Source organism: Nansenia antarctica (assembly GCF_963989245.1).
Source record: "Nansenia antarctica genome assembly, chromosome: 12".
In the NCBI taxonomy this organism is placed as follows: Eukaryota; Metazoa; Chordata; class Actinopteri; order Argentiniformes; family Microstomatidae; genus Nansenia; species Nansenia antarctica.
Genome location: NC_137682.1, coordinates 15,765,009 through 15,790,183, shown reverse-complemented (window position 1 = coordinate 15,790,183; position 25,175 = coordinate 15,765,009). Strand labels below are relative to the sequence as shown.

The 25,175-nt window shown below is 44.6% G+C and overlaps 2 protein-coding genes across 2 annotated transcripts; both read right to left on the bottom strand.

Annotated features, from left to right (window-relative positions):
• Positions 1-1,707: 1,707 nt before the first annotated feature.
• On the bottom strand, positions 1,708-6,030 carry LOC308168919 (actin-binding protein IPP-like; the record flags this gene model as incomplete). Its single annotated transcript, XM_080543560.1, has 9 exons — positions 1,708-1,932; positions 2,319-2,548; positions 2,810-2,932; positions 3,022-3,159; positions 3,439-3,621; positions 4,366-4,521; positions 4,659-4,878; positions 5,124-5,335; positions 5,661-6,030. 9 exons carry the CDS (start codon positions 6,028-6,030, stop codon positions 1,708-1,710), a joined length of 1,857 nt encoding a protein of 618 aa, XP_080399686.1.
• Positions 6,031-20,217: 14,187 nt separating this feature from the next.
• Positions 20,218-24,511, bottom strand: LOC308168917 (actin-binding protein IPP-like; the record flags this gene model as incomplete). The annotated part of the gene is made up of 9 exons (XM_080543558.1): positions 20,218-20,439; positions 20,826-21,046; positions 21,308-21,430; positions 21,520-21,649; positions 21,915-22,090; positions 22,845-23,000; positions 23,138-23,357; positions 23,603-23,814; positions 24,142-24,511. 9 exons carry the CDS (start codon positions 24,509-24,511, stop codon positions 20,218-20,220), a joined length of 1,830 nt encoding a protein of 609 aa, XP_080399684.1.
• Between the last annotated feature and the right edge of the window lie 664 nt (positions 24,512-25,175).

Sequence of the window (25,175 nt, the reverse complement as noted above, 5' to 3'; positions counted from 1 at the left end):
AAGTGCAAACGCTGCACACCTGGTGTACCAGGCAAGCTAAATGAAGTACAATTAAAGTAATTCAATGAAAATTATTTTGACCCAGAACTCTTTATGGAGACATTTTATGCTTGGATAGCATGACGGTTATATTGCAGTCTAAATGTGTGAGGCAGCACTGCTTACGTCTGGAGAGAAGCTCAGAACACATTTAGCAGTCGCCAGTAAAAAGTAGCCACAGTAAAGGGTTGGAGGAGAGATATTCAGACTGGTCTGGAGGAGGGTTAAGTGGACTAGCCATGCGTTCAGAACTGGCATGACATCCCAAAGTGGTTAAAGAGACTTCCTTGTGTAATGTAACAACAAATCCAAATCCTGACACATAAAAAATCAAGATACTTACAACAAATATCAACAACTGTGGAACACAAATACGTTAAGATAAAATCTCAACAAGCCATGTTCTTAACAAAGACTTGGGGAAGAATTGAGTGCAAAAACAGGTGTCGCACCTTTTTACTCTGTCTTAGTTGTTTGTTTTACAGCTCCAACAACGAAAAATGAACTGTACTGTAAAATTGTAATGAAAACATTTGACATTGATGAAATGAACAATTCCATAGCAAGAGCATACTGGAGTAAGTCAAGGTAAATCATAACTCATTCTTATTGGAACCTCTATTTAATGTCACACAATTCAGCACTGTCTCCATAGTAGTACAGACAGATTTAATACTTTGAAGTATTCTTTTTTGGCTACTTTACTTTCAAACAGCTTTCAAACATTTATAATGGCCCCTAATTCTAAAGTTTGCTAGCAAACCAACTGAGAAGTTTTAACTGCCTAGTGTGTTGATACATGTGTGTGTGTACAAGTGTGTCTTATCATTGCTAGCTGCAATTAACCAAATGAACAAAGGCAGAAGAAATATCAGAAATAATATTCACTACTTGACTCATGATTCATGTAATAAATCTCACACTATGAAGTCAAGTGTATTAAGAAAAATAACAAATAAAAAGAAGATGGGGAAGATAAATCTCTAATAATTAGGACGAGGAAGTAAAGTTTCACCAAAGATAAGGATCCCCTGACTGATGAGAATATCATCAAATTGGCGCAAATAACCTTGTTCTAGATTTACAATAACCTTGTTCTAGATTTACAATAACCTTGTTCTAGATTTACAATAACCTTGTTCTAGATTTACAAAAAACCTTGTTCTAGATTTACAATAACCTTGTTCTAGATTTACAATAACCTTGTTCTAGATTTACACAGTTCACAATCTGAGAGCTAGTCGTGTGAGAATCATAGATGAGAGAAATAAATCTCTCAGGACAAAATGACAGAATGTATTTGATTTGTACAGAATAGTAGGACAATATAAAGCAAGACTGCATGGGGATCCCCTAGAAAAGTTAACACAGCTCAGCCTCATTCCCATAGCCACAAAGCACAAACCCAGGATAGAGGGCCTGAGTGAATGTGGTCTGGACTCTGTGGAGAAGGGTCATTGTGTCAGAGACATTGTAGTATGACAGAATACCTGCCCTGTGATCCAGGTACACTCCAACTCTGGAGCACAGAGACCCTGAGACTTTCGTCTTAACACCATTGTGTCTTAACCAATATTCACCATTGGAGTACCCTAAACACCAGGATCTTTCATTGTATCCAAAACCAGTCTCATTATTGGCTCTGGATGGAAACAGTGGACCTGTCTCTCAGAGGACGGCCACCCCTCCATCACAGCGGCTGGTGATCATGTTGCCGATCTCAGTCCAGGTGTCCAGGTGGGGGTCATAGATCTCCACTGAGTCCAAAGACACGGGTGGTGAAAAGTCTCCGCGGGTGGACCGCCCCCCAACAGCGTAGAGCAGACCATTTACGGCTGATACGGACACCCCCCCCCGCGCCACCGCCATAGGTGCCACCTCCACCCACTTCTCCTGTGGAAGGAAAGACACATTATGGTTAAAAGACACACAGTCACAGTCTTTGTACTAGTCAATAATACATGCTCATCTATTGCGATTCATAGAAAAAAAACATCTTTGACATAAATATCTCAGCTCTCTAACCTTTTAGTCTATCTTTTAGTCAATTGGGTAGACTCTGCGGCTTTATCTAAGTATACAGGCACCACCCTCCCCTCTATAGGCGACCATCATTTAGCATGGGCCAAGTCAGTTAACATGTATTTTGTGAAGTATCCCCTTCATGTTATTGTTCAGTCAAAGGTCAATGTCCAATACACTAACTAATTGTACTAATTGTGAAGCCTTCTGTGTGACAGCAGAGACAGACACCAGACAAGAGACAGACAGGCTCCAACCTCCTCAGGACAGTACTTCTCCACCGTCTTCAGGCAGCCCAGCGCCTTGTTCCAGCCTCCCACGGCGTAGATGCAGTTGTTGAGGCAGGCCACGCCCACGTGTGCCCGTCGTGTAACCATGGCAGGCAGGGCGCTCCAGCGGTGGGAGATGGGGTCGTACATGCAGCACAGCGCAGTGCAGCGCAGCTCCATCCCCTCGTCACTGATACCCCCGATCACGTAGATGAACCCTGCAGAGCGATCAAAGGCCACACAGATCTAGTTGGTTCAGAGGACCTTCCTAACAATAACATTACAATAACATTACGAGTGCTCATTAAGATCAAAGGGTAAATATGGTGTGAATATGGTATTACATTTTGCTTGTACATGTACTATATATATATACATTTCTTCTTATTCTTCTTATTTTATTTGTTTTTAATTATCACTGAATAAGCATGCTAGTCTCTAAATCATAGGTTCCTTAGTGATCTCTGGGAGAGCCTAACCCTGTAACTCGCAGCAGCCAAAATAGCATTGTGGAACCGCCATGTTTCCGATGATCTCCCACTTGTTCTCTGCCGGGTCGTAGCGCTCCATCGTTTCCCCAATCTCCCATCCGATCCAACCACCTGCAAGAGCACAGTAGTGAGGTCACATGATACTCTATTCACATCTACTTCCATGTACTGCATGTCCCAAGTGACAGGCTGGTGTTTACCTAGTGCGTAGAGTGCCCCGTGACAGGGGCAGACGCCAACTCCACAGCGTGGGAAATTCAAAGAGGCTACTGCCTCCCACTGCTTGGTCACTGGGTCATATCTCTCTGTGCAGTCGAATATCATCTCTCGAGTCCTCCCTGCCTGGTCCTCCCTGCCTGGGCAATAGCAAACGGAAAGCACAATTATATTATGTCAAATGGAAATTCCACTGTGAAATATCGACATGTCAAACATGTATGCATACAGTATGACTGTGATTGCATTATGGCACTTGTACATCGTTTTTGTTTTTACTCATGAACTTGAGGGACCACCATCTGTTGATTTCCACACTGTATAACGAAGTTGTTCTACTTCTACCTCTCACAGACAGATAGACAGACAGACAGACAGACAGACTGAGTGCACTGTCTCACCTCCAACCACGTAGATCATGCCCTCCAGCACGGCCACACCCAGCCCACTGCGAGCCTGGTGCAGGGAGGACACAGTGGTCCGGTATTGACTGAAGGAGTCAATTTTAAGGGAGTCAAAGCGCTCCACACAGCTGAGGGCTCTTCTGTAACTCCAACGGCCGTCCTGCAGCCGAGTGTAGCCTCCTGAGAGGGCGAAACCAGACGTGACGTGAGAGTGTTTTTACTACGCAAATGTAGGGAGATGAGGGCTGTATTGAAACTTGATAATCAAATGATTTTACAGGAACAACAAAGAGGTCTCCCCGCCACCTTTTTTGGTAAACAGCTGAGGGATGGGGCTGGAGAAATGTAACACATCTCAAATTAATAGACTGAGCTATGTATGCTTGGGCTCAAGAATTAATGGCTACAAATGTTAATTTTATTTTTTTATTTAACCTTTATTTAACCAGGCAAACATGTAAGAACAAATTCTTAGTTGCAAATGCAGCCTGACCAAAAAGCAGTGGCTCTTTGGGGGGGGAAGCTAGAAATAAAACAAGGTTAAGTAATACAATAAACAATAAAACAATAAAACAATAAAACAATGGCAAATACAGATGCATTAAAATACTAACAGTCAGAGAGAGGAGAGAGAGACGGAGGAGGTAGGGGTGAGGAAGAGCGGAGGTGAGGGATAGCGGGGGTAGTGGAGCAGGGGTACTTAAAATGAGGCAGTGATGGGTTATGGGATGGGTGAGAGACGGTGATCAACAGGTGCATTGATCGACTATGGTTCGCTGCAGGATTTGTTTGAAAGCAGTGAGTGAGGTGAGGGCGGTGAGTTTGAGGGTGTTTTGTAATGTTAACAAATCATTAATTTAAATGTCCAAAAATGAATATACCAATCCCAGACTGCCCCTTTTAAAGTTTACCACAGAGGCTTACCTATGGCATAAAGACATTTCCTGGCTTTTCTTCTGGGCCTCATCCTAGCAGGCTGTAACAGACTGTACATCTTATTCTCCTTGGGAGACTTGGTCACCTCTGTGTATTTTCTCATCAGAGTCTGCAGTGCCACCCGCAGGCTGAGGTCAGAAATGCCTGCAAAGAGAAATTAAATGACTAGTCAGTCAGTTTAATGCATGGAATCATCCAGTGCTGTCAAGTCGTGAGTCGTCAAGGTGAGCTCCAGGCTTCTCTGTGTACTGCCTCTGAACTGTACTGTGGGTCTCAACTACCTTCGATGTACTTGAAGAGTCTCTGTGGGGAGAGCAGAGGGAAGCGTACAGGATCCAGCACCTCCACCACATGCTTCTTCCTCTTGGCCACGTCCTGCTGCAGCCAGTCCATGGCTGCCGTGAACACCTGGTACTCGTCCTCAATCCTCAGCTCCTCGCTGCGCAACAGCTTCACCAGTTGGTCCTTCGACAGGCCCCAGAACTCATCAGACACACACACCTAGACAGACAGAGTTTCTTTGAGTTTCTTCTTTGAGTTTTTATGTGTTGGCGTGAACGTTTTTCTTTACTGATTTAAAGATGGGATATTCGTTTCTGTCATAGCTACATACAAAGTAGATTAAAATGAGTGGTAAGGAGAGAGATCCTGCCTTGGAGAAGTCATTTAGGAACTTAAATATACAAATTATAGAAAAGGAAGATAAAGGGAAAGAGAGGGATGAGGAAGGAAAGAGAATGTTGCACCTGCAGGAAGTGGACATGGATGTAGTTCTCAGTGAACTCCAGCATGTCCAGACAGGCGATCTGCTCCAGGAACTGGTAGACACCAACGCAGTTAGATGGGTCCATGTGGCCCTTGAGGAACTCTCCACAGATGGACACCACCTCACTCAGCTGCAGCATGTCTGCTGCCACCATCAGCTCCTGCATGTTCTCCACTGTCACGTTGATCATACCTGGGTGGGGTGGGGGGGGCAAGCAGCTCAGACTTCATTCAGAGAGATAAACACAAACAAAGAAGCTATCCTACCATCAATCAAAATAAGCATCACCTAGGCTATATAACATGGTGGTGCAATTCATGTGTATTAGCTTTCTGAACATTGTCTGTTGACTGAGAATAATAGCTAAAGAAAGGACCTTAAATACATAAACACACTAGTGTAATGAATGAACTAATGTCCTATGCATGAATGATACAAACAATATATCTTTCTCTTTCGACTTCTAATCGTTATGTAGATACTGTCTGTGTATGGAGAGCATGTATCCTGTGAGGACCTGTGTAGACAAACTCCAGCAGGACCTCGAAGACTTCGGCCTCCACTCCCAGGATCTGGACCTCCTCCTTGTCAGCCTCACTCATCCCCCCGGAGAAGAGGGCAGAGAAGTAGGGGCTGCTGGCAGCCAGGACCAACCTGTGCACACTGAAGACCCGTCCACCCACCCTCAGCCTCACGTCACAGAAATCTGTGCGGAGCCTCATCTTGTTCATTTGGGCCAGTATGAGTCGAGCATAGCGGTCAGAGGCATAGAGAGCCTGCTCAGGGGACCCCAGAGTCCCCACAGCAGCAGCGGTGTCACCATGGCTGCTACTCCAAGAGATGGAGGTAGAGGCAGGTGGGGAACGAGGTGGACCCATTAAGGACATGGTGACTCAGTCACAGAGACAGGGGCTGTGGTGTGTCCACCCGCCTACAGCTTCATGGCACAAGATTCTCTAAGCAGACATGTCATCTGACTCTAGGGCAAAAAGGAAGACACACATGACTGTGACTGACACTCTTTCAAAAGTCATAAATTAAAGTATTCATAGTTCATTAAGTCATAGTAATACATGGAGCAAAGATGTGGTGCTATTGTTTAATCGTGACTTCAGCTTGAGTGTTTGTATATACAAGACATTGTGAGGGATATGTGCTTGTCCCTATTGAGTGCAATTGATGCATTATGTAGACTGTTAACTGTTTTCTCAACAGATCCATTTGTGTCATTATAGTCTTTATTTTTGTACACATCATCATCTGATCTTGTTCAAATTTGCACATGACACATTTCCTTAAGCAAATTTCATATTTCACCAAAATAAATAAAGTAGCAATGCGTAATAACATAATTTCCACAATAGCTCAGCCTAAATCCATAGTTTTAGTCTAGCTGCAGAATAACAGACTTGTATATTTAGGTGGTGTTACGCTTGCCTGGCTCAGGACAAGGTGACAAAAAGGGAGACGACACATGGATAACAATAATAGGAGATTTATTAAAGTATATAATATTGAATTGAAATAATGATAACGTAAATAGTAACAACCCAAAAATGGCTGCTGGTCGACAAGGAAGAGAGCGAGTCCATCAATTTGACCCCCTCTTAAAGTTCCTGGGACAATCAGGATGATCACCTTCACCTGTGCCCATCAGGAACCAAGAGAGAGGGTCAACAAGACAATAGATGTTTGGCGCCCACTGGTGGTACCAGTGTGGATCGTCACATCCCCCCCCTTAAAACAGAGGCCTACTAAAAAGGTCTCTGCTAATTTGTTTCCCAGATTACAAATAATACAAATAATAACAATAGTTAATGGCAACAAAAAACGGTGATCTCTGCCACACAGCCTAAACGTCAAATCCCAACCTCCCCTACAACCTGCCCACCCTCCACAGGCAGAGAGGGTCGAACACCAATGGTCACTACCCCCTGGACCAGATCAGAGCAAAGCTCAATTTCATGCAAGGGGACAGACAAAGTCTGCATCCCCATCCCTCTAATCAAAACGCTGGTCCCCACACTTGACTCCTGAGAGAATGTCAAAACCGATTCCAATATAAAAGATTCTGAAGCCCCTGTATCACGAAGTATCTGGACAGGCACTTTCTGTGGGCTTCCCACCAGAGAAACGAAACCTGTAGTAATAAACGGGCCAAAATCAGGATCCTCCTCGCTAATCTGTATGGAGGCAGAGCCCTGTAATGCCCCCGCCAACTCAGTAGCCGCAGGTGGGCTGGATACTGAGGATGCCATCACCCCTGGTTTAAAGGGAGACCCCTCGGCAACCTCAGACACTCTTACTCCTGCCCCACAAGCATGCACTGCAAGAGCCAACGGTCTAACAGAGCCCCCCTTCCCACTGTAGGTTTTCTTTCCTTTTAGGACAGGACACTCCTGTTTCCAGTGACCCTTCTCAAGGCAATAATTGCATGTCGAGTTAGGATCTACTCTACTCTGACTGCCATGCTCCGACTTTGAAAAGGGGACAGAATAACCAGGACCTTCGTTAGGGAATTGTGTACGATTTACCAATAGGTCAGTCACGGTCGGATTTTGTCTACGGCTCCCCTCGCTACGAAAACGATGTTCACCAAACTGACTCTTATTAGTCAGTACAAATTCATCTGCCAACACCGCGGCTTGACCTGCTGTTTTCACCTTGTGTTCGTTAACGTAAGTGGCAATGCGATCAGGGACAATGGTTTTAAACTGTTCCAGAATAATCAAATTTGCCAGATCCTCCAGAGTATTCACCTCTACCGCCACGCACCAACGATTGAAATGGCTGGTTAGTTCTCTTACAACCTCAACATGAGTTTGTTTGTCATGTTTCTTCCATTGTCTAAACCGCTGTCTGTAAGCTTCAGGAACAAGTTCATAAGCCCTAAGGATAGCGGCCTTAACTGTATCATAATCTTTCCTCTCTCTACCATTAAGAGCAATATAAGCTTCCTGAGCTCGGCCAATAAGCACACTCTGTAGTAATGCGGTGCGGTCTGAAGTAGACCAGTCCCTATCGTCGGCAACACTCTCAAACAGTGAAAAGAATATATCAGGATCTTTTTCATTAAACTTTGGCAACAGTCTAACCATGACAGACATATTATCCCTCTTAGAATTACTCGAATCGCCACCTCCACCGTCAGATAACTTTCCCTCAGCAATCAACCTAAGGCGCTCCCGTTCAAGAGCTAATTTATCCAACTCCAATTCCCTGTCCCTCGCACGCTCTTGTGCCTGAAACTCACGCTCTCGCGTCTGAAATTCACGCTCTCGCATCTGAAATTCCATCTGTAATGCTAACAATTCTTTCTGTTGATCAAATGTTAACTCAGTGGACCCAGATGCAACCCCAACGGATATTTTAGGGACAGACATTTTACCCTTTAGTATGCCCCTTTGAATTAATGTATTCTGTAAAGCCTCCACTACGTCCTGTTTCTTTGCTCGGCCTTTCACCACCTCAAGCTTAACCTCATAATGTTCAGCAACCTTCCACAGTTGTTCTTTCGTTAACTGTAACAATCCATCGACCGACGGAGCTGCCACAAACTCCTCAAAAACATCCATAACTCAATATAATCAAATAACCAATATTAACCAACCCTAACAAACGGGAATCTCCCCTCCTATTACAAACTCCTCCTATAAACTACTCCCATATCAGCCATAATCTTCAGCCCATTTAAAGCGAGTAACTGTGCACACATACAAAACAGAAAAGTAACTAACATACTTCGTAAGAGCTGCCCCGCATCTAACTCAGTAATGACTGACTAACCACTCAGCTAGTCTTCAGTGCGTTCACATGCAACTCTTCCACCAAGCAAATGCCTGGTGGCGCCCCCGCGTTCAACACACCAAAAATAACAAACGAAAACAATAAACAAGCGTTAAGCGCTTCTACTCCTAGCACGGGGGTTCACGTATAGCTCTGATGGTATCTAAACCACCCGCCCTACCTATCCGTCTCTGCTTTGCATAGAACACAGCACTCACCAAACTCCAGCCGAAGATCACAGCCAATACCAAGAGTTACGTCCTTATCAGCACAGTCGGACGGCCAGCTCCCCCTCGTCACCAGCACCCAAACCAACGTATCAAATATACTAAACAATACATTACATCCAATCCAACAAAAACCCAATAACTATAAACAATAACCATGCGGGTCTCCCAATATAGAGTTGGACAAATCAAACAATCCAATCCCGAATATCAACTATGAAAAGGGAGAGAATATTGCTCTCACCAAATTCACTCCCGGACGAGCACCCAATTTGTTACGCTTGCCTGGCTCAGGACAAGGTGACAAAAAGGGAGACGACACATGGATAACAATAATAGGAGATTTATTAAAGTATATAATATTGAATTGAAATAATGATAACGTAAATAGTAACAACAACCCAAAAATGGCTGCTGGTCGACAAGGAAGAGAGCGAGTCCATCAATTTGACCCCCTCTTAAAGTTCCTGGGACAATCAGGATGATCACCTTCACCTGTGCCCATCAGGAACCAAGAGAGAGGGTCAACAAGACAATAGATGTTTGGCGCCCACTGGTGGTACCAGTGTGGATCGTCACAGTGGGCTAAAATCAGACATATTGTGCTGTAGCTAAATAAGTATAATAACATAAGAACATGTTATCTTTACAAGATGTGCAGCAGCATCAGTTGTTTAGGTGTCGTGAGCTTAGAATGATAAGGTTCTATCTCCGTTTAGGGCAGTTCAGAGATATTGAGCGTCAACGTTTTTACATTCCATTATGTTTTATGAGATGGAACCTTTGTATTTTATTAATTACTAACTCAAAAATGTCAACATTTAAAAAATAACATCACACAGGCATTAATAAACACCTAATGGATCAGATTATGTAAAAAAAAACTCAATTTTGACAAAAATGGAGATAGAACCTTATCATTCCAAGCTCACGAAATATCGAAAACACCAAAGACCAAAACCTTGCGACACGTGGACAGTTTCTTCCCCATGGCAGAGGGCCTCACAAACAAGCACCCTGCCTCTCATTGACTTTGAGACGAATTCTAATTCTGAGCTACCCAGCACTGCAGCATCTATATATCGAAACATCGTTAAACCCTTTCCACCTCCAAAATAAGACTTTGCAAGCCCACAAAGTTTCTTCTGGAACTTTTTATTCTAGTTGATGATTAACACCAACCAACTGCTTGGTGACTGTGCAAAAGCACTTTCAAACTGTATTGAATCAATTAGATCTCATGAATGTTGGTTAAAATACTGTATTATTTGTTTTCTCCCAACAGCATGTACTCAGTGTGATGATGCTATTGGGAGAAGAAATTAAGAACAACTAAAGTCATTCAAATAAATACATTTTGACCCAGAACTCGTTACCTTCAGCAGATTCAGACGAAATGGTCCTGGTGGAGGGACTTCCTGCTTCTGCTTGTTAAGTCTGACGTCAAAAGTGACGTTTAGCCATTTCCGAGTCCAAACCAGAAATTCTCCGCACCAGAGTACCTGTGAACTACAGCGGTAGAATGACAGTTTAATCGTTTTTTAGACTCGGATCTATTCATTCAACAAGGGACACAGCACTTTCCCGTTTTCTCCATATTGTCAGGGTATTTGAGCCTCGGAAAAGCGCTATATAAATATAATTAATTATTATTAGTCTGTCTGTCTGTCTGTCTGTCTATTATTATTTCGGCATTTCGAAGACAGCGCCTCAGCCAACGTTGGACCCGGAAACACGTCACGACTTAACAAGACCAAGACCACTGCAAAATTATAAGTATCTCTGGTTTTACTATTTATAGGTATGTGTTTGAGTAAAATGTTTTTTTCTTCTATAAACTACAACATTGTTGTCATTTAGAAAATTTATTTGCAGAAAATGACAACTGGTCAAAATGTTTTAAACAACACAACAATGTTTTGTGTAGGAAGAGTTCAGAAATCAATATTTGGTAGAATAACCCTGATTTTCAATCACAGCTTTCATGCGTCTTGGCTCTCCACCACTTACATTGCTGTTGAGTGACTTAATGCCACTCCTGGCACAAAGATTCAAGCAGCTCGGCTTTGTTTGATGGCTTGTGACCAAGAAGCAATTTTTCTTCCAGAACAATGTTGTACGTGGCTTGATTTATGTGTCCTTCACAGAGACAAATCTGCCCGATTCCAGCCTTGCTGAAGCACCCTCAGATCATCACCGATCCTCCACCAAATTTCGTAGTGGGTGCGAGAGACACTGTGGCTTGTAGGCCTCTCATCTGAGTCATCAGAGAAGATGACCTTACTCCAGTCCTCTATAGTCCAATCCTTATGGTCTTTTGCAAACCTCAGCCTGGCTCTTCTTTGCTTCCATCATTGATGAGGGGCTTTTTTCTAGCTTCATCCCTTCCCTTAGGTGCCTGTTTCCAACCATCCTCGTCGTGCACTTCACCCCAGCTGACGTTTGTCATTCTTCATAGGTCACTTTCTGTCATCCTCCGGTTGTTGAGTGACATTCTAATGAGTTGGCGGTCATCCCTGTCAGTGGAGAGTCGTTTTCACCCTCTGCCGGTCTGTAGCTTTGTCGTCCCCAATGTCTGCTGCTGCTTGACCGTGTTCTTATGAACCGCGGTCTTTGACATTTTATGGACGGAAGCAACCTGACACTCACTGTATTTTCCTCACTCCAAACTTTCATTTTCAACTCTTCTGCCATGGTCAATAGTTATTTTTGATTCCAATTCTGATTCCAATTCCAATTCCTACTAGCACTGTTTTTGCCATCCAGCTGATCCTATTGCAAGAGGATGGTGATGACCACAGCAGGGGTTTTATACTTTTCCTTGTTAAATACGATTTGGTTCAGGTGATCACCTGATCAGTACCTCACTCGGAATGGTACAATTTCTTTAGCTGTATAGTTTTATCGAGTTAATACCATTGTCTGGTCTACATTTCATGTGAATAGCTGCAATGGAAATATGTTGAATTAAAAAATGGTTGCTGTGTTGAATACTTCTTTGTTCTTTCCCTCACTGTATGTCTTATAGATTGCATTGTACATTTCCTTCACTTTGTCCTCCATGGTTAAGTCATGTAAGGCCTCTACATCTACAGTATGCTGGTCTAGTTAGTTTAGTGGCTAACTTTCTACCCTCTTTACCCACAAGAAATGGTGAATACCACCCACTGCACATTTCAAAATAATATAACATATGTTATTTATTTATTATTTATAGAAAACAGAGTCAGTGTATACGTTTGAAATACGATAGCTAATAGCAGTTTATTAAATGCTTTGAAAGAGAGATGGCTTTGAGAGTTAGTGATCGGGGTGCAAGGGGGTGGAAGGTTGCTGGGGAGAAAATGTGGGGTGAGGGTGGCAGCAGGGTTTTCCCGACATGCAACAGCATAAATGATGTCTGAAGTGGGATTCGAACCCACGCCTCCAGAGGAGACTGCACGCAGCGCCTTAGACCGCTCGGCCATCCAGACTTCGACATGGCGGTTAATAATCGGCTGAAAGATTTTTTAAAAAAAAGAAGAAAAAAAGACGTGATTAAAATTGCGTAGTGGAAAACCATACTCCCATAGTCTGAGTAGGGAAGTGGCCAATATCTCAATATAGAATATCTCAAGTAGAATGAGGTGTGCCTGGGTTGGAATTCAACAGACACTGGAATAGAATAGCTGCCATACATCAGAATCAGAATCAGAATCGCTTTTATTACATCTCACTGTACAAGTACACAAGAGTTCGGATTGATGAAACACAGGATAAGATGTAAATTCCTTTGTGCAGGTACGTACGTGAGAGTGTGTGTGTGCGTGTGTGTCGTCTTGGTGGTGAGTGGTTCATGCGGGGGGGGGGGGGGGGCTGGGGTTAGGTTTAATTTCGGACGCATCATCAGTAGTGTTCCTCCAGGTCATGGGGTGTTTCGGCCATCACACTATACACCCTCGCCAGAGGTGGCCAGCTCAGGGGGATCAGCCCCGAACTTGCGTCAATCCTAATTCGTCATGAGAATGGCTGACGTCTCATGAGACTATGCAAGGCAGGGGCGTCCTTTTCCCTGAGTCAGGCCTAAGCTGACCGCATACCTTCTGGTTGGCTACTTCGGGGCCCAGCAGGGATCTTTCCTTCTCATAAAAAGCCACTGGCTGCTTCTTTCGGCTGCTTCCGATGCAGCTTTGATGGCTGAACGCAGGCTTTGGCCTCTGATTCCCAGGTCTGTAAACAATCTGGTGGTAGATCTTGCCACAAACCCTCTGCACCCGACCTCCACTGGGCGGACTTCAGTGTTCCAGCCGCGGTGTTGTGCTTCGGCGGCGAGCTCAGCATAGCGTAGATGTTTCCGCTCGTAAGCTTCATCCACTGCGTCCTCCCAGGGTACGGTTAGTTCAATGATGTACACCTTTTTTTGAGAAGGGGACCAGAGAACCAAGTCAGGTCTCAGGGTGGTTATGGCGATCTCTTTAGGAAACACAAGCTGTCGTCCAATATCAGTCAGCATCTTCCAGTCGCGGGCCAACCGTAGCTGGCCTCGCTCAGATGGTGTCGAGCTGCTCCTGGTAACCTTTGCCCCCTCACGGAAAAAGGTAATTGCCTGTTGGTGGTTGGATGCTGATGGCGGTAGGGAGTTGGTGGCAGCTCGTTTGTCCTCCAGGGTGGATGCAAAGATCTTCAGGACTTGGTTGTGACGCCACGTGTAGCGTCCTTGGGCGAGACTAGTTTTGCATCCTGAAAGAATGTTTCTGAGGGTGGCTGGCGTGGAACAAAGGGCACACCCTGGGTCTTCACCATACCACTGGCCAAGGTTAACTGGTGTTGGAAGGACGTCGTATGTAGCTCTGATAATAAAGCTCAACTGCCTCGCTTCCATGGCCCACATGTCCTTCCAGCTAATCTTCCTCCTCTCCACACTGTCCCATCGCGTCCACTGTCCCTGCTTGGCAAGAGAGACTGCCTTGGCCCATCTTCCAGCCTCCTCCTGATGGCGTACTTCCTCCACCACCATCTTCCTCCGTTCTTGTGCTGTGGCCTTACTCCAAGCAGGGCGAGCAGCTGTTAGCCCGAAGCCTCCTCTTCCCTGCTGAACATACCCTACAATGTCAGCATGTTTGAGGGCTGCTGTTGCTTCCTCCACCGCTTTGGCTGGTGTCCATTTGCGCCCGGTTGCCAAGGTTGGTGCGTTGTTGCTCACCACTAAATCTCTGGATTCATTCAGTGTCATCTGGAGTCTTGTTTTTGCACACTTGAACTCCTCTGTGAGACTGGTGAGGGGCAGCTTGAGGATGCTATCTCCGTAGAGACCTATGGTGGTAAGGCATCGTGGAATTCCGAGCCATTTCTTGATGTAGCCTGTGACTCCTCTTTCCAACTTCTCTACGGTTGAGATTGGGACCTCATACACTGCTAGGGGCCACAGCATCCGTGGTAGGAGTCCAAACTGCAGGCACCAAGCCTTTAACTTTCCAGGTAGCTGTGTTTTGTCGATGGACTGCAGGCCACTGCTGATATCTTTGCGCAGTTGTAGCACCTGGTCTTTGTCCTTCAGGCTTGCATCATACCACCTGCCAAGGCTTTTTACAGGTTGCTCAGACACTGTTGGGATTGGATCATCGCCGATGAAGAATTTCAGGTCAGAGAGCACTCCCTTCACAATTGAGATGCTTCGTGACTTGGATGGTTTGATCTTCATACGGGCCCAACTGATGTTCTCTTCCAGTTTTCTGAGCAGCTCCTGGTGCTGAGCTCCTGGTGCATGGGACGGTGGTGGTCAACGTTGTAATGTCGTCCATGTAAGCTCTGAGTGGAGGGAGACGCTGACCAGAGTCAACTCGCTGTCCGCCTACAACCCATTTTGAGGCTCGGATGATGACTTCCATTGCCATCACAAATGCCAGGGGTGAAATAGTGCATCCCGCCATGATGCCTACTTCCAGGCACTGCCAAGAGGTGGTAAAGTCAGAGGTGGTAAAGCAGAACTGCATGTCTTGGAAGTAGGATTTAACCAGGGCTGTGATGGTGTCCGGTATGTGGAAGAAGTCGAAGGCAGACCACAGGAGTTCGTGGGGCACAGAGCCAAAGGCATTGGCAAGGTCCAGAAAGACGACGTGAATGTCCCGTCTCTCCACCTTTGCCGTTTGGATCTGGTGCCAGATCATGCTGAAATGATTAATTTCAAATGAATTCAAATGAATTCAAATGAATTTTTAAATGAAATGATGAATCCTGATATTCCTGCTTTCTGTACAGATGTGTCGATGTATTTGTTTCTTCTCAGATACTGGGCCATCCTCTGTGCAATGACACTAAAGAAGATTTTGCCCTCAACGTTTAGCAGGGAGATTGGACGGAATTGGCTGATGTTGACTGCATCCTTCTCCTTTGGGATGAGGACTCCACCTGCCCTGCGCCACGCTTTAGGTATTATCTTCTTCTGCCATGCTGTTCTCATGAGCCTCCAGAGAAACCTCAGGACATCTGATGCGTTCTTATACACCTTGTATGGGACTCCGTTTGGCCCCGGGGCTGATGCCGTTCTTGCTCGACGCACTGTGTTTTCCACCTCTTTCCAGGTTGGAGGGCTGATCAGCATGTGGTGTTCAGGGGGGTCGATTGGTGGGATATCAGAGGGAATGGTCAGATGTTCATGCCGCCTTGGGTCAGAGTGTGTTTCTTTCAGGTGATTTTCCAGGTCTGTCTTTGTTGTTTTTAGAGCTCCACTTTTTTCCTTTGTGAAGATACTTTTAAGGAACTTGAAGGGATCCTTATAGAACCGTGTTCTAGCTTGTTCTTTCTTCCTTCTACGTTTCCGGAGGTTCTCTGCTCTACGGAGGGATGCCAGCCGTGATTTGATGTCGACTTGAAGTGTGTTTATGCCTTCCCTTTCCACTCCAGAGGCTTTTTTCCACCGTTTCCTAAGTTGTCTTCTTTCTAGGACGAGGCGCTGGATCTCCTGTTGCCTCCTGGAAACGGGTGCAGTTGGAACATCTTTCCCGCCTTTCCTTTCTTGCACTCCAAAGCGTTCTGCCCCATACTGGTAGATGATATCCCCCATTCTCTCCAACTTCTTTTCCACTGTCCCTTTAAGTTGCTCAAGAGACAGGGTCAGGTCAGTATTGATAGTTTCCCACAGCTTCTTATCCCCGGCACCAGGCCACTTCACATGCAGTCTATGCCCTGCTAGTCTCTTTTCGACTACAGGTCTAGGGGGTTGGGTCGGTTCTACCACTGTTGTTATCCCCTCTGTGTTTGCTTCCTCCACGACAGTGGTACTGATGTACTGCAAGCTATGGTTTGCGTCCAGTTGCTGTACTTCATTCGACTTATTCGATTCCTTTCGCAGAAAGTAACCAACGCGAGGCCTCTGTCTCTCTTCTGTCAAACACTTCATCTTTCCTTGGTGAATTCTCAACCCCCGGTAGGATGTATTCTTCTTCCAACCACAGGGACATATCTGCTGTTTGTGGCCCGTTGACGTGGCTGTAGCTGGGGCAACTGTTGTGGCACTCTCTTGCACTGTGCTCCCGATACTCATAGTCGTTTCCGGTCCAGGGTCTGTTACCATAAAGTCAGCCGATGAGTCATCTTCCGCCCCCGCTCTCGCAAACTCTAGGGGTGTTCTCTTTTGTTTTCTTTTCGTAGCTATAGCGGGTGAATCCAACATGTCAAAGACATGGGAAACTACAAGCATGGGAAGCTAGCCCATGCCCGTCCCAGTGGGGTCTATTCCTTCCCGTCAGCTGTCTCTCCATGCCGCCACAAGGACTTTCCCCTGTCGTCAGCTGATCTTTCTCAGCGGTCACTGGACTCAGTGCCCAGTTACTCAGATTTATGAAACACAGGATAAGATGTAAATTCCTTTGTGCAGGTACGTACGTGAGAGTGTGTGTGTGCGTGTGTGTCGTCTTGGTGGTGAGTGGTTCATGCGGGGGGGGGGGGGGGGGGCTGGGGTTAGGTTTAATTTCGGACGCATCATCAGTAGTGTTCCTCCAGGTCATGGGGTGTTTCGGCCATCACACTATACACCCTCGCCAGAGGTGGCCAGCTCAGGGGGATCAGCCCCGAACTTGCGTCAATCCTAATTCGTCATGAGAATGGCTGACGTCTTATTTAAACTTATAGTAAACTTATTTGTCTTTGGTTCGTCAACATTGGCATTGCAGCATTCAGAATCAAAAAACACAATACAAATAAGTAAGCCTACATTGATAAAGTAATAATACATCTCATACATGGAGAGATGCTGATTTAAGACATGTGGAGTGTGGAGTGGTCGAATTTTTCCGAGAGCTGTGTGGCCTTAAAGATGGTGTGCAGTATGACTTATTTATTTGTGTGTGTGTGTCTGTGAGAGAGAAAGAGAGAGAAATTCTCAAAAGATTTTAAAACGTTACATTCCACTGGGTTACATTCCAAGTGTGAAACCACACCACATGCCAATCCTTAATGGTTAGTTTGTGTGGTGTATTTGATTAAAGTGTTATTTTAAGCTAATTTCCTTTGGAGCTTTCAACATTTAGAACAACCATAAAGTGTGACTGGAAATCTCCTGGTTCTGTGTCTATGCATAGCTGATTTGTGTGTGTGTGTGTGTGTGTGTGTGTGTGTGTGTGTAAGTAACCAGAACCCCTAAGCTTTTGCTCACAGGTGTGGAGAGGTAAGTCCTCTCCCTGCTATCCAATGTGGTCTAATTTTGGGGACAACAAACCAAATTCTTATCCTTTTGTGCCACTGGTGGCAGAATCTATAGAAGTGTACAGACAACGACTTCTCCAGTTGTAAAAGAAACAAATGACTACAGTATTTGACAATTTCCTAGAAAGTTGCACTTAGTTGTCATCACAATATGAATATAAAAAAAGCAAAGAGCAAAAAAAAGGCTTCATGAAAGGAATGTAATTGACTTTATTGTCTAATGAGTGACCAGGCTTTGACATAAAAAGTAACACAGCAAGTCTACAGAGGAGGCCACCATAGCATGTTCATAGCACACGTCACCTAGGGTACAACAATGTACACTCACATTCTACCAAACCCTTTAATCGTTACCAAACATTTTTAATTTGCACAGAAACACACATAGTAATAAATAGTTCAAAGACAGTACAGAGAATAACTGTAGCAAAACACATATCTACAAAACCTGAGAGTAAGTGAAACTCTCCTGGTAGAAACATTACTATCTGATTGCCTATAATATCAACCAACTAGTGCTTGGTGTCTGGGTGAGCACTTTTAATCTGCATTGAATAATTAAAGTCTGGAGATTATTGTCTAATAATCCAATGTCGGTTAAAACAGTATTTGTTTTCTCCTAATAGCATGAGCAGTGTGATGGAGCCAATGAAATAGTTCCAAAAGTGCAAACGCTGCACACCCGGTGTACCAGGCAAGCTAAATGAAGTACAATTAAAGTAATTCAATGAAAATTATTTTGACCCAGAACTCTTTATGGAGACATTTTATGCTTGGATAGCATGACGGTTATATTACAGTCTAAATGTGTGAGGCAGCACTGCTTAAGTCTGGAGAGAAGCTCAGAACACATTTAGCAGTAGCCAGTAAAAAGTAGCCACAGTAAAGGGTTGGAGGAGAGATATTCAGACTGGTCTGGAGGAGGGTTAAGTGGACTAGCCATGCGTTCAGAACTGGCATGACATCCCAAAGTGGTTAAAGAGACTTCCTTGTGTAATGTAACAACAAATCCAAATCCTGACACATAAAAAATCAAGATACTTACAACAAATATCAACAACTGTGAAACACAAATACGTTAAGATAAAATCTCAACAAGCCATGTTCTTAACAAAGACTTGGGGAAGAATTGAGTGCAAAAACAGGTGTCGCACCTTTTTACTCTGTCTTAGTTGTTTGTTTTACAGCTCCAACAACGATTCCAACTACAAGCCATGTTCTTAACAAAGACTTGGGGAAGAATTGAGTGCAAAAACAGGTGTCGCACCTTTTTACTCTGTCTTAGTTGTTTGTTTTACAGCTCCTACAACAATTCCATAGCAAGAGCATACTGGAGTAAGTCAAGGTAAATCATAACTCATTCTTATTGGAACCTCTATTTAATGTCACACAATTCAGCACTGTCTCCATAGTAGTACAGACAGATTTAATACTTTGAAGTATTCTTTTTTGGCTACTTTACTTTCAAACAGCTTTCAAACATTTATAATGGCCCCTAATTCTAAAGTTTGCTAGCAAACCAACTGAGAAGTTTTAACTGCCTAGTGTGTTGATACATGTGTGTGTGTACAAGTGTGTCTTATCATTGCTAGCTGCAATTAACCAAATGAACAAAGGCAGAAGAAATATCAGAAATAATATTCACTACTTGACTCATGATTCATGTAATAAATCTCACACTATGAAGTCAAGTGTATTAAGAAAAATAACAAATAAAAAGAAGATGGGGAAGATAAATCTCTAATAATTAGGACGAGGAAGTAAAGTTTCACCAAAGATAAGGATCCCCTGACTGATGAGAATATCATCAAATTGGCGCAAATAACCTTGTTCTAGATTTACAAAAAACCTTGTTCTAGATTTACAATAACCTTGTTCTAGATTTACAATAACCTTGTTCTAGATTTACAATAACCTTGTTCTAGATTTACACAGTTCACAATCTGAGAGCTAGTCGTGTGAGAATCATAGATGAGAAATAAATCTCTCAGGACAAAATGACAGAATGTATTTGATTTGTACAGAATAGTAGGACAATATAAAGCAAGACTGCATGGGGATCCCCTAGAAAAGTTAACACAGCTCAGCCTCATTCCCATAGCCACAAAGCACAAACCCAGGATAGAGGGCCTGAGTGAATGTGGTCTGGACTCTGTGGAGAAGGGTCATTGTGTCAGAGACATTGTAGAATGACAGAATACCTGCCCTGTGATCCAGGTACACTCCAACTCTGGAGCACAGAGACCCTGAGACTTTCGTCTTAACACCATTGTGTCTTAACCAATATTCACCATTGGAGTACCCTAAACACCAGGATCTTTCATTGTATCCAAAACCAGTCTCATTATTGGCTCTGGATGGAAACAGTGGACCTGTCTCTCAGAGGACGGCCACCCCTCCATCACAGCGGCTGGTGATCATGTTGCCGATCTCAGTCCAGGTGTCCAGGTGGGGGTCATAGATCTCCACTGAGTCCAAAGACACGGGTAGTGAAAAGTCTCCGCCGGTGGCCCCCCCAACAGCGTAGAGCAGACCATTTACGGCTGATACGGACACCCCCTCCCGCGCCACCGCCATAGGTGCCACCTCCACCCACTTCTCCTGTGGAAGGAAAGACACATTATGGTTAAAAGACACACAGTCACAGTCTTTGTACTAGTCAATAATACATGCTCATCTATTGCGATTCATAGAAAAAAAACATCTTTGACATAAATATCTCAGCTCTCTAACCTTTTAGTCTATCTTTTAGTCAATTGGGTAGACTCTGCGGCTTTATCTAAGTATACAGGCACCACCCTCCCCTCTATAGGCGACCATCATTTAGCATGGGCCAAGTCAGTTAACATGTATTTTGTGAAGTATCCCCTTCATGTTATTGTTCAGTCAAAGGTCAATGTCCAATACACTAACTAATTGTACTAATTGTGAAGCCTTCTGTGTGACAGCAGAGACAGACACCAGACAAGAGACAGACAGGCTCCAACCTCCTCAGGACAGTACTTCTCCACCGTCTTCAGGCAGCCCAGCGCCTTGTTCCAGCCTCCCACGGCGTAGATGCAGTTGTTGAGGCAGGCCACGCCCACGTGTTCCCGTCGTGTAACCATGGCAGGCAGGGCGCTCCAGCGGTGGGAGATGGGGTCGTACATCTCGGCCGAGCGCAGCTGCATCCTCTCGTGATCTCGTCCCCCGATCACGTAGATGAACCCTGCAGAGCGATCAAAGGCCACACAGATCTAGTTGGTTCAGAGGACCTTCCTAACAATAACATTACAATAACATTACGAGTGTTCATTAAGATCAAAGGGTAAATATGGTGTGAATATGGTATTACATTTTGCTTGTACATGTACTATATATATATACATTTCTTCTTATTCTTCTTATTTTATTTGTTTTTAATTATCACTGAATAAGCATGCTAGTCTCTAAATCATAGGTTCCTTAGTGATCTCTGGGAGAGCCTAACCCTGTAACTCGCAGCAGCCAAAATAGCATCGTGGAACCGCCATGTTTCCGATGATCTCCCACTTGTTCTCTGCCGGGTCGTAGCGCTCCATCGTTTTCACAATCTCCGATCCGATCCAACCACCTGCAAGAGCACAGTAGTGAGGTCACATGATACTCTATTCACATCTACTTCCATGTACTGCATGTCCCAAGTGACAGGCTGGTGTTTACCTAGTGCGTAGAGCGCCCCGTGACAGGGGCAGACGCCAACTCCACAGCGTGGGAAATTCAAAGAGGCTACTGCCTCCCACTGCTTGGTCACTGGGTCATATCTCTCTGTGCAGTCGAATATCATCTCTCGTCCTGCCTGGTTCTCCCTGCCTGGGCAATAGCAAACGGAAAGCACAATTATATTATGTCAAATGGAAATTCCACTGTGAAATATCGACATGTCAAACATGTATGCATACAGTATGACTGTGATTGCATTATGGCACTTGTACATCGTTTTTGTTTTTACTCATGAACTTGAGGGACCACCATCTGTTGATTTCCACACTGTATAACGAAGTTGTTCTACTTCTACCTCTCACAGACAGACAGACAGACAGACAGACTGAGTGCACTGTCTCACCTCCAACCACGTAGACCATGCCCTCCAGCACGGCCACACCCAGCCCACTGCGGGCCTGGTGCAGGGGGGACACAGTGGTCCAGTATTGACTGAAGGAGTCAAAGCGCTCCACACAGCTGAGGGCTCTGCTGTCACTCCAATGGACGCCCTGCAGCCGAGTGTAGCCACCTGAGAGGGCGAAACCAGACGTGACGTGACGTGAGAGTGTTTTTACTACGCAAACGTAGGGAGATGAGGGCTGTATTGAAACTTGATAATCAAATGATTTTACAGGAACAACAAAGAGGTCTCCCCGCCACCTTTTTTGGTAAACAGCTGAGGGCTGGGGCTGGAGAAATGTAACACATCTCAAATTAATAGACTGAGCTATGTATGCTTGGGCTCAAGAATTAATGGCTACAAATGTTAATTTTATTTTTTTATTTAACCTTTATTTAACCAGGCAAACATGTAAGAACAAATTCTTAGTTGCAAATGCAGCCTGACCAAAAAGCAGTGGCTCTTTGGGGGGGGGGTGGAAGCTAGAAATAAAACAAGGTTAAGTAATACAATAAACAATAAAACAATAAAACAATAAAACAATGGCAAATACAGATGCATTAAAATACTAACAGTCAGAGAGAGGAGAGAGAGACGGAGGAGGTAGGGGTGAGGAACAGCGGAGGTGAGGGATAGCGGGGGTAGTGGAGCAGGGGTACTTAAAATGAGGCAGTGATGGGTTATGGGATGGGTGAGAGACGGTGATCAACAGGTGCATTGATCGACTATGGTTCGCTGCAGGATTTGTTTGAAAGCAGTGAGTGAGGTGAGGGCGGTGAGTTTGAGGGTGTTTTGTAATGTTAACAAATCATTAATTTAAATGTCCAAAAATGTATATACCAATCCCAGACTGCCCCTTTTAAAGTTTACCACAGAGGCTTACCTATGGCATAAAGACATTTCCTGGCTTTTCTTCTGGGCCTCATCCTAGCAGGCAGTAACAGACTGTACATCTTATTCTCCTTGGGAGACTTGGTCACCTCTGTGTATTTTCTCATCAGAGTCTGCAGTGCCACCCGCAGGCTGAGGTCAGAAATGCCTGCAAAGAGAAATTAAATGACTAGTCAGTCAGTTTAATGCATGGAATCATCCAGTGCTGTCAAGTCGTGAGTCGTCAAGGTGAGCTCCAGGCTTCTCTGTGTACTGCCTCTGAACTGTACTGTGGGTCTCAACTACCTTCGATGTACTTGAAGAGTCTCTGTGGGGAGAGCAGAGGGAAGCGTACAGGATCCAGCACCTCCACCACATGCTTCTTCCTCTTGGCCACGTCCTGCTGCAGCCAGTCCATGGCTGCCGTGAACACCTGGTACTCGTCCTCAATCCTCAGCTCCTCGCTGCGCAACAGCTTCACCAGTTGGTCCTTCGACAGGCCCCAGAACTCATCAGACACACACACCTAGACAGACAGAGTTTCTTTGAGTTTCTTCTTTGAGTTTTTATGTGTTGGCGTGAACGTTTTTTTTTACTGATTTAAAGATGGGATATTCGTTTCTGTCATAGCTACATACAAAGTAGATTAAAATGAGTGGTAAGGAGAGAGATCCTGCCTTGGAGAAGTCATTTAGGAACTTAAATATACAAATTATAGAAAAGGAAGATAAAGGGAAAGAGAGGGATGAGGAAGGAAAGAGAATGTTGCACCTGCAGGAAGTGGACATGGATGTAGTTCTCAGTGAACTCCAGCATGTCCAGACAGGCGATCTGCTCCAGGAACTGGTAGACACCAACGCAGTTAGATGGGTCCATGTGGCCCTTGAGGAACTCTCCACAGATGGACACCACCTCACTCAGCTGCAGCATGTCTGCTGCCACCATCAGCTCCTGCATGTTCTCCACTGTCACGTTGATCATACCTGGGGGGGGGGTGGGGGGGGCAAGCAGCTCAGACTTAATTCAGAGAGATGCACACAAACAAAGAAGCTATCCTACCATCAATCAAAATAAGCATCACCTAGGCTATATAACATGGTGGTGCAATTCATGTGTATTAGCTTTCTGAACATTGTCTGTTGACTGAGAATAATAGCTAAAGAAAGGACCTTAAATACATAAACACACTAGTGTAATGAATGAACTAATGTCCTATGCATGAATGATACAAACAATATATCTTTCTCTTTCGACTTCTAATCGTTGTGTAGATACTGTCTGTGTATGGAGAGCATGTATCCTGTGAGGACCTGTGTAGACAAACTCCAGCAGGACCTCGAAGACTTCGGCCTCCACTCCCAGGATCTGGACCTCCTCCTTGTCAGCCTCACTCATCCCCCCGGAGAAGAGGGCAGAGAAGTAGGGGCTGCTGGCAGCCAGGACCAACCTGTGCACACTGAAGACCCGTCCACCCACCCTCAGCCTCACGTCACAGAAATCTGTGCGGAGCCTCATCTTGTTCATTTGGGCCAGTATGAGTCGAGCATAGCGGTCAGAGGCATAGAGAGCCTGCTCAGGGGACCCCAGAGTCCCCACAGCAGCAGCGGTGTCACCATGGCTGCTACTCCAAGACATGGAGGTAGAGGCAGGTGGGGAACGAGGTGGACCCATTAAGGACATGGTGACTCAGTCACAGAGACAGGGGCTGTGGTGTGTCCACCCGCCTACAGCTTCATGGCACAAGATTCTCTAAGCAGACATGTCATCTGACTCTAGGGCAAAAAGGAAGACACACATGACTGTGACTGACACTCTTTCAAAAGTCATAAATTAAATTATACATAGTTCATTAAGTCATAGTAATACATGGAGCAAAGATGTGGTGCTATTGTTTAATCGTGACTTCAGCTTGAGTGTTTGTATATACAAGACATTGTGAGGGATATGTGCTTGTCCCTATTGAGTGCAATTGATGCATTATGTAGACTGTTAACTGTTTTCTCAACAGATCCATTTGTGTCATTATAGTCTTTATTTTTGTACACATCATCATCTGATCTTGTTCAAACTTGCACATGACACATTTCCTTAAGCAAATTTCATATTTCACCAAAATAAATAAAGTAGCAATGCGTAATAACATAATTTCCACAATAGCTCAGCCTAAATCCATAGTTTTAGTCTAGCTGCAGAATAACAGACTTGTATATTTAGGTGGGCTAAAATCAGACATATTGTGCTGTAGCTAAATAAGTATAATAACATAAGAACATGTTATCTTTACAAGATGTGCAGCAGCATCAGTTGTTTAGGTGTCGTGAGCTTAGAATGATAAGGTTCTATC